Source organism: Pecten maximus, chromosome 9 (genome assembly GCF_902652985.1).
Source record: "Pecten maximus chromosome 9, xPecMax1.1, whole genome shotgun sequence".
NCBI classification, from domain to species: Eukaryota; Metazoa; Mollusca; class Bivalvia; order Pectinida; family Pectinidae; genus Pecten; species Pecten maximus.
In genome coordinates, this window is record NC_047023.1 from 27,349,592 (window position 1) to 27,364,451 (window position 14,860).

Genomic DNA, 14,860 nt, shown 5'->3' on the forward strand with positions numbered 1-14,860 from the left:
AATACGTCCTACTTTTTTACCCACGCTGTTGTAAGTTATGTAAGGTTTCATGTATATATAGCACTTCACATCGCTTGATTCTCGAAAAGATATTTACCATAACAAAGTTGAAATCAAACAAATTATTTATTTAATTCAAACATTCAGAGCAAATAATCGCCTGGAGTATAAATTATTCACAATAGACTGTCCCGAGAACTGTTCATCGGTATCACTGTATACACACGTACATTAATTACAATGTACGTTAACTCACAACCTATTGTAGTCCCGTCATCTTCCAGGCATTCTTAATGAGCCGTGGGTTTTGTTCAATGTCTGACACCGCCTTTGTAAGCCATTTAGCATGTATACAGGTAAGGTAAATACAATTCAGTATGTCCAGACACCGATATCACATGATTGAATCACATGACTTTTCTTGTACCGTCACATGACTCTCATCAACAAAATGGCTACCAACATGGAAATATCGCCGACCTGTTAACGTCATTCGCGAATTTAAAGTCATTTTGAGATCAGAATTCGCGAAATTATGTATTCGCGAATAAGTCAAATTAGGTGAGTTCGCGAAATTAAGTACCTGCGAAATATAAGTGATTTACAGTAATTCCTTACTCCCCTACCATACAGAGTTATACTTTGTATACTCACCTCACTATCATACACAGGGTAATTCTTTACTCCCCTACCATACACAGGGTAATTCTATACTCCCCTACCATACACAGGGTAATTCTATACTCCCCTACCATACAGAGTTATACTTTGTATACTCACCTCACTATCATACACAGGGTAATTCTTTACTCCCCTACCATACTAGTGGGGTGACACCTAAAGGAGTGTCACAGAAAGAATGAAGTGTAGTGAGGGGCGATAACTCTATTTGACCATGAAAGACAGATAAATACAAATAAATTCCTTTCCTTTAGCATTAATACCTTCACTTGCACTGATTTTCCTCACTTGCACTAAATTTCCTCATTTGCACTTAATTGACACACGCGACATTTATCTAAGTTTAAAAATTCATACTGGCGTGAGGAAATTGAAAGTTATTGGGGTTACCAGTGCAATAATTCTCACACATTCTACAGTTTTTTGGAATATGACACTTTAATTGATTATGAAACATGAATTTGCATCTATCCAAGCATAAGTTCAGGGTCTCTGGTGTGTTGTTCAATGAGGTAGTCACCTCTTATACCAATACATTATGTATATACCTCCGATACAGTGATATATAACTGGTACCTCCTATATAATAATAATTCTCAAAATTCTACAGTTTTCTGGAATATGACACTTTAATTGATTATGAGACATCAATTGGCATCTATCCAAGCATAAGTTCAGGGCCTTTTGTCTGTTGTTAAATGAGGTAGTCACCAACTACTACAAGGAGACCCAACCTCAAAATGATCCTGACTGAACCGTGGTGATAAAACAAACAAACAAACAAACAAACCTATGTTAAGCTTAGTAACAGATGTACTCGCGGTATTCTAATCCATAAATAGTGACATATGCAATCAAAGATTAAGAAATGTCATGCATATTATATAATATGATGTCAAAATCAGGGTTCTAGTGTGTTGTTCAATGAGGTAGTCACCAACTACTACAAGGAGACCAAGTCTCAAAATTATCTTGCATGACTAAACCATATGTGTGGTGATAAAACCAGCAAACAAACCAAACTAAGTTCAGCTCAGGAACAAATGCACTTGCAGTATTCTAAGTTTTAAAAATGTCATGCATCATTTGAGGTAAAAATCATCCAGATCAATAAGGGTAAAGTGGTCTTGCCCAAAGACACAATTACAACAGCACATGCCGGCCTGATTGTCAGCTTCCCTTTTCTTCTGCAGGACAACTGTTCAAACTTTTCTATACTTCTTCTATAAATATAATATCATAATCAACTTGGTGTAGTTGGTTTAACATCCTATTAACAACCAAGGTCATTTAAGGACATGCCAGGTTAAGAGGTGGAGGAAAGCCGGAGTACCAGGAGAAACATTACCGGCCTATGATCAGTACCAGTTAACTTCCCCACGTAGGTTTCGAACTAGCAACCCAGAGGTGGAGGGCTAGTGATAGTGTCATGACATATCTTAACCACTCGGCCACCGCGGCCCCTCAATAATAAATAATTAAGCATATGGTGGTGTTGGCCTAAAAAAAAAAAGACATATAAACTGTTTACATGTTCACTTGTCCCTGTATTACAGTATTTTACCTGTGTGGTGATGACATTATGAAGAAGACTATTTTGTAGAATGGTTATCAGTAAAATTATGGTCATTGTTTGAATTTGTCGAATAATATTCTATAATACCTTTATACAAGTAAAGTTTAAATTCAAAAGATATAAAAACAAGAGATCCCAGAGGGATCTTGGCGCCCACCATTGAATGATCTTTATAGGTTCCATGTCAGATTGATCTTTTCTCTACTTTTCCCTTCCTCTAAGTCTTACTAATCTGTGTAAATTCAGAAACAGCCCTCTAGTACTTTTCAAACAAGGGGAACCTATATATATAATCTAATGTTTAGCGATAATGGCTGTCTGTCGTCTGAAAAATAGCGATAACAAACTTCAATTGTCAAAATCCAAGATGGCTGCCTGTCGGCCATGTTGTTTTCCGATTGGTCTCAAAATGCAATATGCATAACTAGGCACCGAAGGGAACCTACATATGAAATTGGAGAAAGATCCCTTCAGCACTTTCTTAGAAATATGCGATAACAGGTTTCAATTGTCAAAATCCAAGATGGCTGCCTGTAGGCCATGTTGTTTTCCGATTTGTCTCAAAATGAAATAAGCATAACTAAGCACCGAGGGGAACCTACCTATGAAATTTCAGAAAGATCCCTTCAGTACTTTCCGAGAAATAGTGATAACAAACTTCAATTGTCAAAATCCAAGATGGCTGCCTGTCGGCCATGTTGTTTTCCGATTGGTCTCAAAATGAAATATGCATAACTAAGAACCGAGGGGAACCTACATATGAAATTTGAGGAAGATCCCTTCAGCACTTTCTGAGAAATAGTGAAAACAAACTTCAATTGTCAAAATCAAAGATGGCTGCCTGTCGGCCATGTCGTTTTCCAATTGGTCTCAAAATGCAATATCCATAACTAGGCACCGAGGGGAACCTTCATATGAAATTTCAGAAAGATCCCTTTTTTAATTTCTGAGAAATAGTGATAACAAACTTCAATTGTCCAAATCCAAGATGGCTGCCTGTCGGCCATGTTGTTTTCCGATTGGTCTCAAAATGCAATATTCATAACTAGGCACCGAGGGGAACCTACATATGAAATTTCAGTAAGATCCCTTTTTTAATTTCTGAGAAATAGTGATAACAAACTTCAATTGTCAAAATCCAAGATGGCTGCCTGTCGGCCATGTTTTTTTCCCGATTGGTCTCAAAATGCAATATGCATATCTAGGCACCAAGGGGAACCTACATATGAAATTTCAGAAAGATGCCTTCAGTACATTCTGAGAAATAGTGATAACAAACTTCAATTGTCAAAATACAAGATGGCTGCCTGTCGGCCATGTTGTTTTCTGATTGGTCTCAAAATGCAATATGCATAACTTGGCACCAAGGGGAACCTATATATGAAATTTGAGAAAGATCCCTTCAGTACTTTCTGAGAAATAGCGATAACAAACTTCAATTGTCAAAATCCAAGATGGCTGCCTGTCGGCCATGTTGTTTTCAGATAGGTCTCAAAATGTGATATGCATAACTAGGCACCAAGGGGAACCTACATATGAAATTTGAGAAAGATCCCTTCAGTACTTTCTGAGATATAGCGATAACAAGAATTGTTTACGGACGGACGGACGGACCACGGACCACGGACGCAGGGCGATTTGAATAGCCCACCATCTGATGATGGTGGGCTAAAAAAACTACATATGGTTCCCTAACATTGTGCAACACAATAAATACATAATAGTTCAAAAAACTTGTGCAACACAATAAATACATAATAGTTCAAAAAACTTAAGTATAAATTTGTCAGAATTCGTTTCTTGCACATTGTTTTCTTTGGTATATGTAAGCGAAAGGTTGAAATATGACATTTCAAAATTTACTTATTGCAACCTGTGTGCAGATGAAATTTTGGAGAAAAACTATTTTGTAAAAATAGTGATAATAAAATATTGGTAATTCTTTAATTTTGACAAGTAGTTTTCCATAATACCCTTTGTAATAAGTTGAAACAGATTAAAAATTCAAAAGATAAATTAGTTAATTAACTCAATGTGATATAACAATTGACATAATCATAGTAAAATTTGTCAGAACAGGTTTCTCGCACTTGGTTTTCTTTGGCACATGTAAGCAAAAAGCTGAAATATGTTGATGTGGAATTGATAATAAAGCAACTTATAGATATCTGAAAATTTACTAATTCAATAAATTCCAAAGTCAACTATTTTGTAAAATTTAACTGTGATAGCTAAAACCTGGTAGCTCTTTGATTTTGGCAAATAATTTTCCATCTCATACCTATTTTGTAATAAGTTGAAATTAATTTAATTTCAAAAGATAAAAAAAATACATGACATCTTCCTACACACCCAAAGCAGAGACATATAACATATATAACATGTCTCTGCCCAAAGCAACATAATTTTACTTAATGCAACATAATAATTGACAATATTTTAGCTTAAATTTATCAGAACTGCTTTCTTGCATATTGTTTTCTTTGGTGCATAACAGTTTTCTTTGGTGCATAAAAGTGAAGGGTTTAAATATATTTGAAAACTTTTTTCATTTATTTATTAATGCAAAATATGATATAATTTGACACTGTCCTAGGGACCATCCCAATAAACTTAATTATAAAGGGCAGGTCAGAGACTTTAATTTCAAAATTTAAAGCATTACTTAGAATATAAATATTTCATTAAAAATTTGAAAAAAAACTTCTATTACTGAAAAAGAATTGTTCAATATACTGCTAGTGTGTACTTAAGTAAATGCACAGTAGTTCCTTGAAAGTTCGTGTCATCGTAAGCTAATATGTACGAGATATGATTCTCGAAACGTCGTTGCTCCTCAACATAAACAAATATCAGCTGATCAAGACATCAAAGCATCAACTAACGACACAGTAATTTCATCAAACAAACAAACAGTTAAGAAATTAAATATTACATATTTAAACGTCACCTGTCTCAAAAACGTTAATAAGCACGTAACATTTACACTAGGCCAACTGGAAGCCTACGACTCCGTACGAGTTTAGATTTGTTATAGAAAAGAATTGAACGCTGGTCTGGGTTGACGATGAATACTGATCCTGGAAAGCATTAATTATGGTCATAATAGAACAAATGTAACCTCCAATGTCACTTTTAATATAACATTATATTAAAAAGTCCTGGTCCTGACGGGAAAATTTAATACAACTCACTTAGAATGCAGCTAAAGCCTGGAGTTGAACGAGTAAGCGGCGTGAAGTCCCCGGTGTTATTCCATCCGGAACTCATCGGGGAATCATTTCAGTGATAATACTTGATGAGTTCAGGATGGCGTTATTCTATAGTTTTCCTTTATTTATGCGGACAAGACGACCAAACCAAGTGCGTGTATAATTTCTATTCCGTATAAACTTCATACGGCAATTTTTACGGACCTGTTGATGTTAATGCAGGCTTTAAAAGACATCATCAAGATGACTCGCGCAAAACAAATATAAAACCAGTTGATCTGTAATGATTTTAATGCTTATAACTATGTATGCCGTCCCGGTCCATCTGTTCAACCGTGCTAAACGGAAAGGAAACACCTGGCCTTGCGTCATCAAAACAGGCAGCCTATTTATAGGAAATTACCCCAGTCGAGTGGAAAAATACTGAGAAGGTCGAAAAAATAGGCCATTTTCAAAACAATATTGTGTCCGTTCTGCTAAAGATATCGAAAAACTAAACAGACTGTTTTCTTCAGGAAACATTTATCTCTTAGTATGACCGTTGTATATACAATGTATCTTTGGATTTTTTTCTGAATTTTGAGGGCGATTTAAACAGAACCTCTCGGTCAAAATGTCGATTTTGGCATGTTTGACCCAAAATATCTCACAAAAACGATTTTCCACAGGGATACCAGATACACCCAGACCTAGATCGAGCCGAGTTTTACAATGGCTCAAAGTATCAACCGAATTGTATGTGTCAATTTTTCTGTCCTCAAATCGCTATTATATCCGGCAAAATAGGCGAATTAGCTCGTATTATCATTACGTTCCGTAAGGAACGATAACTCTAATGAGTTATCGCCCCTCACTACACTTCATTCTTTACACAGGATAATTCTATACTCCCCTGCCATACACAGAATAATTCTATACTCCCCTACCATACACAGGATAATTCTATACTCCCATACCATACACAGGGTAATTCTTTACTCCCCTACCATACACAGGATAATTCTATACTCCCCTGCCATACACAGAATAATTCTATACTCCCCTACCATACACAGGATAATTCTATACTCCCCTACGTATACCATACACAGGATAATTCTATACTTCCCTACCATACACAGGGTAATTCTATACTCCCCTACCATACACAGGGTAATTCTATACTTCCCTACCATACACAGGGTAATTCTATACTTCCCTACCATACACAGGGTAATTCTATACTCCCCTACCATACACAGGATAATTCTATACTCCCCTGCCATACACAGGATAATTCTATACTCCCCTACCATACACAGGGTAATTCTACACTCCCCTACCATACACAGGGTAATTCTATACTCCCCTACCATACACAGGGTAATTCTATACTCCCCTACCATACACAGGATAATTCTATACTCCCCTACCATACACAGGGTAATTCTATACAGTCAAACCTGCTCTAACGACCCCCTGTATATAACGACTGCCTGTCTATAACGACCGGTTTTAAGATTCCCAGTGAGATATTACTATATAACGACCCTCTGTATAGCGACTACCTGTCTAATGTGGCTAACGACCGGTGATTTCGGAACGGCGGTCGCTAATTTGTTTTCTATAGCGACCGATTTCTGTCGGCCATCTTCTGCTCTCGGCAGTCATCCCTCATAAAATCCCCGGAAAATTCAGACACATCGACCCTGGCTTGATTATACAAACAAAGGACCACCACAACCCTGGCCTGAGTATATAAACAAAAGACCCCTACCACCTGTTAGCCTATAATTACTGTAGCTGCCCTGGCCTGGGGCTCGGTAAGAGAGGAGTCGGGTCACCATGCGTGTCGGTATTACATTACAACTGTGCACAGGTGGCTTCATTTGACACGGTCAGTTAATTTTGTGATTACAACTAGGATACATCACTTCAATAACAAACACTGGTCATATCTGTCAACAAGATTTACTCACATGAAAGCCAATAATGTCTTTCTTAATCGTAGCTGTCGGTACTAGCGTTTGTACTGCCGCCATCTTTAATTAGTCAATACTAATAAAAAGTCGTAAACTGACACAAATATCCGGATTTCAATTTGGGTCAGAAAAAAAAAATTGGTTTTAAGAAGTAAGACTATAACACAAAATAATTAGTAGTAACACAAATATAATTAATTTATTAATTATTGTGTATTCTTTATTTATGAAAGAAAGGGAGATAATTTGATAGATACATATAGCATTATTTTAGAACAAAATATTTAAAAAAAATTATCCATAAGACCATTTTGAGTTATGTTTTGTGTTTGGGTCCACAAATCATTAAATATTAAACCCTTCAGATTTATAAAGTTTATGCATTTATTTAACTTCTGACTGGTCTTCTGAATGCCCTGTTCAATGAAAAATTTTATGGCAGGTTTAAGTAAATTGGTTGGTGCAATAATTTTGACCTGTCTATAAAGGCAACCTGTCTATAGTGACCGTTTTTCTGTCTCCCCTTGGGCGGTCGCTTTAGACAGGTTTGACTGTACTTCCCTACCATACACAGGATAATTCTATACTCCCCTACCATACACAGGATAATTCTATACTCCCCTACCATACATAGGGTAATTCTATACTCCCCTACCATACACAGGGTAATTATATACTTCCCTACCATACACAGGGTAATTCTATACTCCCCTAACATACACAGGGTAATTATATACTCCCCCTACCATACACAGGGTAATTCTATACTCCCCTATCATACAGTGATATTTTGTATACTCACCTCACTATCATACACGGGGTGATTTTTCCAGCACATTATGTCCAGCACATAATATGTACCCTCAGCTTCATTGAAGAGACAATCTAGAATGGCATTGTCTAAAATACAAAACACAAAAATCATTCATTTTTGAAATACCTTTAGCTCTTGTCGATGACTGTAAAACAATAATTCCTCTAAATTTTGAATATTATTTGGAAAAAAAAATGTACATATTATCCGTGGTTATTTGGCCTTTAGCAACCAGTAAATGTCTTTGCACTGCCCTACCACATACTCATTTACGACTAGAACACAACAGAGTAAAGTATCTTGTTCAAGGATACAACAAAGGGCCCATGCCAGGACTTGAAGTTGTGACCCTTTGATCACATAGCCCTGTACCCTACCACTAGACCACTGACCTCCACTGTGATGATATTGTGTTCATATATTGCTCTCTATAGTTACAGACAACAAAATACACTCTTTGGTATAGTTCCCACAGTAATTTGAAAATTCTTTCACTAATAACAAACTAAAATTTATTTAAGTGCCTATTTTCATGCGACTATTTATAAACACTGCATGTAAATTAAGCTCAAAGTTTATAACACAACTGGTCAAACCGTCTTGCATTTACACTTAATTTAAATTTCTAGTGCTACGTGTTGACTTTTACACTGATTTCAAATTTCTAGTGCTACAATATCTTACCTTTGAAACGCCCAGGCTGACTTTTACAACCTCCTGGTAGATTTGATGAGAATGTGTTGAGTCTGTATCCTCCCCTGGAATAGGCAGTGGTTCTCCCCTGTAAAACACATGTGTCTCCTTTTAGTGTATGTCACCAGTTACAGACTACAGTATTGGTAATGTTTGAAATGATTAATTCTTAGTGCCTTTTTTTTCTGAAGAACTTTTTTAATAATTGTCTTGTTATATTACTATGTCTATATTACTATTCAGCAAACTATATTTGACCTAACAAGCACACATACCCCTGTAAGAACACCCAACGCCTCACTTTAGGAAAAAAGGACGGGTGCACTAATTGACAAATATAAACGTTCCATAACACACTGATCTGCCAACATGATATCAGTCATTTAACCAAATACCCTAGGCTAGATTTGTTTTCGCTACATAAAGGCATACAAATGAAAACAAGAACTTTCACATGAACATTTTTCTTTGTACATGGTTTTGTTAAGCACACTCCTTATGTGTTTTTTTAAGCTCGCAGTGCGCTAATTAGGTCAAATATGGCAATAGTCCAATTACTACTGGGTATATCAGATCTAAATGTTAAATACAATGTACAGGATTCACTGTCATTATACCTACCCTTGATGCAACAACCAGGCACCTCTTTCCCCAGGGGCAGATGACTGTACACCACGATTCAGCAAAATCTTCTGGTACCTCTACTAGCCATTCAGACATCATCAACTGAAAGGAAAAGTTGTGAGGTTATTTAATATAATGATTCCAGAAAAAGTCTAACAAGAGATCCCTTAAGGAGAAGCAGAAGTAACCAAATTCAAAATGTCCACTGGTGGTCATGCAGTCAGAATATCTTACTTTGGCTCAAGTTTTACTTAAAGTCAATTAAGAAAGCAATTTAAACAACCTCTAAATCAAAGATAAAAATGGCTGGCAGCAGTCTTACATCAGATCATGTATTTACAAGAGGCCCAAATATCAGTGATTTTATTTGGGGCTGAAAAAGGCTGCTTCCCCTAGAGGAATTTTGCTTTATTTTCCCCAATTTTGAGTTCATATTTTCCCAATCAGAAATGTGTATGTAATTGTCAATTAATATGACATAATGTTTATCATAATACATTTCAAATAATGTTTTCACTAGTCAATGTAATAATTCTACAAGTCCCTTTTTCAAATCATGCATATTAAACAAGAATGGTTATGTTCGACATTGGAGAAAGTACCTTTTCACTCAAAATTAAGAAAATAACACCATTTTTTCCCAATGGAAAAGGTACAGGCCTCTTTGCAAAAAGGTAAAAAAAAAATCACTTAATATCATATGTCAAACACAACTATCCAGTCACGCTCAAAATGTTATAAATTTTATACCTATCGACTTCTTTTAATTCTTTTGAGGGAGACTGCAAACAGTACATTTTCAAGCATAAGAAAGTATGTCCATAGACCCCTATATTTGACAAACGTATACCTAAATAATACATATTTTAAGCCAGTTTTTTTCTAGACTAAATAGGATTTTTTATATTATGAACCTAAGAAGTTCAAGGTACAATATTGGGGTTTCCCTTCCAAATTGGGAAGGTCTGCAAGAATAAAGTATGGCATGCCTAAATGAACATGCTCAAAGTTTCAAGGAGATCTTATTACATGTTCCACACATAAATGTATTTCTTACTGTGTTTACGGTCAACTTAAGTGTATAAGGTTGTACGAGTTATCTCCCTTCCTGAGATTATAAGCGGCATAACCTGTACAGGTATGATATTGTTATATTAATTGCATGTAGGTTCCGTCACGTGGCGTGTAGAGTTTGGACATAGCGAGGTTCGCTGTTGTTCAGTAAGGACATGTCTATAATTGTCCGCGTTTTGTGTTTGCCCCACTGGTACTTGTGCATTGAGCACATGTATGTGTGCGCCTCGTTTTGGCATTATAATAAACATGGCTGAACTGTACACCGACTTTGTCTCATTGGGCACAAAACACAACATGATGTCAGAACTACGGGATGAATTTGAGCGATAGACAGCCTAGCAGCGTGAGTAAGACACCGGAAGGAGTGTTTACCACAAATGAACTGTAGGTACTCGAGTTTCGTCAATTTATACCCTGAAACGAATCACGCTAGTTCGGTCAGCGTTCCACACAGGATTCCCGCCGTTGGAACACGTGGGAGAAGCATGGAGCACATAAGACCTCCACCCGAGATGGACTTCTCGTCAAGTGACAGCAATCTCGCGGAAAGATGGCGAAGATGGGAGCAATCCATGAGACTATATCTTAAAGTAGCTATGGCAGGTAGGGATGAGAAGGACATATGTGCATGTTTCCTGTATTTAATCGGACAGGACGGTAGAGAAATTTTCAATACCATGAACCTTGGTGAGACAGAAACCGATAAAATCAATCCGATTTTTAAGAAATTCAAGGATTATTGTGCCCCACGAGAGAACATAACTGTATGGAGACATAGATTTTACACCAGAATGCAGGGTAAAACAGAATCCATTGATCAATATGTGACAGAGTTAAAAATCATAGCAAAGAACTGTCGGTTTGGAACTTTAGAAGATGATATGCTACACGACAGGGTAGTGTGTGGAGTCACATCGGACAAGATAAAGGAGAGACTGCTCCGTGACAACGACCTAACACTAGAAAAAACTTTGTCGATTTGTCGAGCTAATGAAGAATCACAAATGAGAATGAAAACCATTCAGGATTCTGGTGAAGAGGTATGTGCTGCTGCTGTAACAAAAAAACATGACAGGCAGAAACAAACGCGCCCAAAGGCAAACAGAACACCTGTAAGGAAAGGTCCAGTTAATAACAGTGAAGTGACGAACACAAACGCATGTGGTAAATGTGGAACTAAACATCCCAAGGGTCAGTGTCCAGCATATGGGAGAAAGTGTTTAAAGTGTCACAAGGCCAATCACTTTCAGAAGATGTGTAGGTCAAGAGGAACATTTAACCAAGGTCAAATTCACTCTGTTTCTGAAGACATGCCTGAAATGGACAACCTTTTCATTGGCGCAGTACACTCAACAGAAATAAAGCAAGATGAAATGCTGGTGGATCTTCCATTGCTACATACCAATGTCAAGTTCAAGGTCGACACTGGGTCACAGGCCAATGTCATACCATTAGATGTCGTCAAGAATGTGAAACCTGATATCACACTCGGGAAGACCAATACAACCCGACTGTCACCAGGTGCACTTTTTTGGGTCATCTCGGCATACTTTATTTCACAGGTGCATGCACAGGACGTCGTTTGCGATATCACGGACTAATAAGATAGCATGTTTTAATGCCATGCAGTGATGAGATCGTCCTTTCCTTTTCTTCAACTGCATCATTTCGGTAGTTGTTGAACTTCGTTTTCAATCAAAAAGATTGCATATAACGGTGCTCAATAACTTGTTCAAGACAGGGCCGGGACATTATACGTATACCATGAACAAGCAGTATCAGTTGGAATTTTTCGAAGTTAAAATTTTGATGGGGTAATAGCTGATAGTTGTTTGATATTTTGATTTTTTATTGTACTTGCCATCTATTTAGGACTATGCCAATCTTCAATTTTTAAAAAATGGACCCCTACATGACTAGTTAAAAATGTATATACCACACACAATACCGATAAGAATAAGAGGTTGTTCTGGGTATTCTGGCGTTAGCCCTAAAATACTATAAAAGTCTGGCGTTGACACAAAATAACCACTACATGTATTTCCCCCTCAAGTATTCTCTTTTCTTTCTCATTTTAATTCAGTTTCATAATTCTGTAAGCACTTCAGCCAGCTTGATTGTTATTAGAGTAGCGTTTGATGCTTACACACTCAATGAATCAGGTAAATCATCAATAACTTAAATTTTATATATGCGAGCGATGTAAAGTGGAATAAATGGATAATGAGTATTACAAAGAATACATTTTACAATGCATTAAACTCTTTGACATTGTCACTGGCGGATTTAAAGCCCCCCCCCTAAAATTGTCAAAGTAAGGGTATCTTAAAAAACGAATTCCCGTATCAATCAGCGAAATAATAATATAAAATCATTAAAAGACATCTCTCATATACTTGTTTTTATAAAACACACTAGGTATGAATCTATCGTGAAATACACTAGAATGCAGGATTTTGCATTTACCTGCTATTTTTTTCAGGAGGAGTACCCGCGGACCCCCCCCCCCCCCCCCCCCTTTAATTTCGCTGTCCGCCCCTGATTGTAGACACTAAGGGGCAAACTGATATCGAGTGTATTAAAACCGAAATCAAGTAAGAAAGTAATGCTGTTTCGAAAATTTGAATAAAAAGGGGTTTAAAACAAAATGACTGAAGGAACTCAATATTTCGATAATCATACAGTGATAGATGTACTCATAAAATTTGGATTGAACTCGAAGAACTTCTAGCAAACATTAAATCTAATATCGTGGGAAATGAAAATAAATTGATGATGGATCAAAGATCACAACGTACAAATCGTTTGGCAGGTCTGAAGTATGATTTTTGTATTTGACGACGACATGATATTTGTAAAATGTGCAGAAATAAATGAACTGGTCTGAAGTAAGTAATATTGGTACACATGTATACGTTCCAGTAACCTGATGACAGTCTTATTCGTGATTCACTTTTCTTTTTGTTCGTCCAGATTTCAGTAAACTGACAAAAGTTAATCAATAAATAAGCATTTTGTTCTACCTTTGTGACAATTATTTCATTATTTAGAAAACGATACGATAGTGACGTTCTGTGTGAATCAATTTATGCCCCCTCCCCCCTTTCCACTTATCGAAAATCTTATTCTCGAAAGATTGCAAAATTTGCTATAATCATTTAATCATTTAATTTTTCCGAAATTTCGGCCCCCAGACCCCTCGCCCAAAAAAAAATTCGACTCCCGCCTATGGCGCACGCATTACCACATTAACACTAAATCTCCCCCCCCCCCCCCCCCCCTTCCAATTCCTGGATCTGCACCTGCTGTGTACTGTCATATACGGTGCATGGTAATCTAACGTTCAAAATAATGAATAATTTATGATTATAAATCATCGTTCATCGACGAAACTCTTCAAATAATCGTAAATTAGATGAAACTCTTCAGCGAGCCGAAGCATTTTCCGGACAAAATGCATGCAGAGATGACCCCCAAAAGTACACCTGACGACTGACGATCATATAATCGCATGACCTTTGAACCTCGTATGTAAATGAAGAATCTGGACAGGCTCAGGGAGCAGTTTGAGAAATGGCGTTCTGAGCGAGGAATTCGGTGATGTTTTCACGGATTATTGTGTTTTGGATGTAACAATTCGTATTGAGTGGCACGGTAGGTTAAAGATGAATGTTTTCTGATGACGGTCGCATGTAGTGTGCGCCGTGTCAGTTTGAATAAATGTGTTTTTTAGTCGATTGAAGTGAGATGGGGTGCCGTTTCGCTCGTAGCGTAGTTGCCAACCTTCCCTCTTACACATTACACATACCGCTGTCATATCAAAAAAAAAAAATCGAAAGTGATATTTTCTATGCAAGCGCCTGTGATACAACCCTTACCAGTTACACAGGGTATAAGTTACCAGTAGTTGGAAAGTGTACCTTAGCAACCAAGGAAAGACTGTTAGATTTCTATGTAACCAACACAAATCAAGTCCCTCTGCTAGGATTTAAGTCCTCACAGGAGTTAGGATTGATTAAGGTAGTTCTCAGCACAGAATTAGATAAGACTGTGAGTAGTGAAGAACATTTTGAGAAGTACCCTGAGGTATTCACAGGTTTAGGCTGTCTCAAAGAGGCTTATCACATTCGTCTTGACGAATCGGTGTCACCTGTAATTAACCCCCCGCGCAAAGTACCTGCAGCGCTACGAGATAAACTGCGCACAACACTTGAAGAGATGG

At 37.1% G+C, this 14,860-nt stretch overlaps 1 protein-coding gene across 2 annotated transcripts in view; it reads right to left on the bottom strand.

Moving 5' to 3' along the window:
• The window catches only part of LOC117335093, a 45,394-nt gene that overhangs the window by 24,022 nt on the left and 6,512 nt on the right, over positions 1–14,860 (bottom strand). For both annotated transcript variants that reach the window (XM_033895014.1, XM_033895015.1), the window contains exons 4-6: positions 9,559–9,663; positions 8,929–9,025; positions 8,233–8,330 (exon numbers count right to left, since the gene is read on the bottom strand). In XM_033895014.1, the coding sequence (XP_033750905.1) occupies positions 8,233–8,330; positions 8,929–9,025; positions 9,559–9,663 (300 nt within the window). The remainder of the gene's footprint in view (positions 1–8,232; positions 8,331–8,928; positions 9,026–9,558; positions 9,664–14,860) is intronic.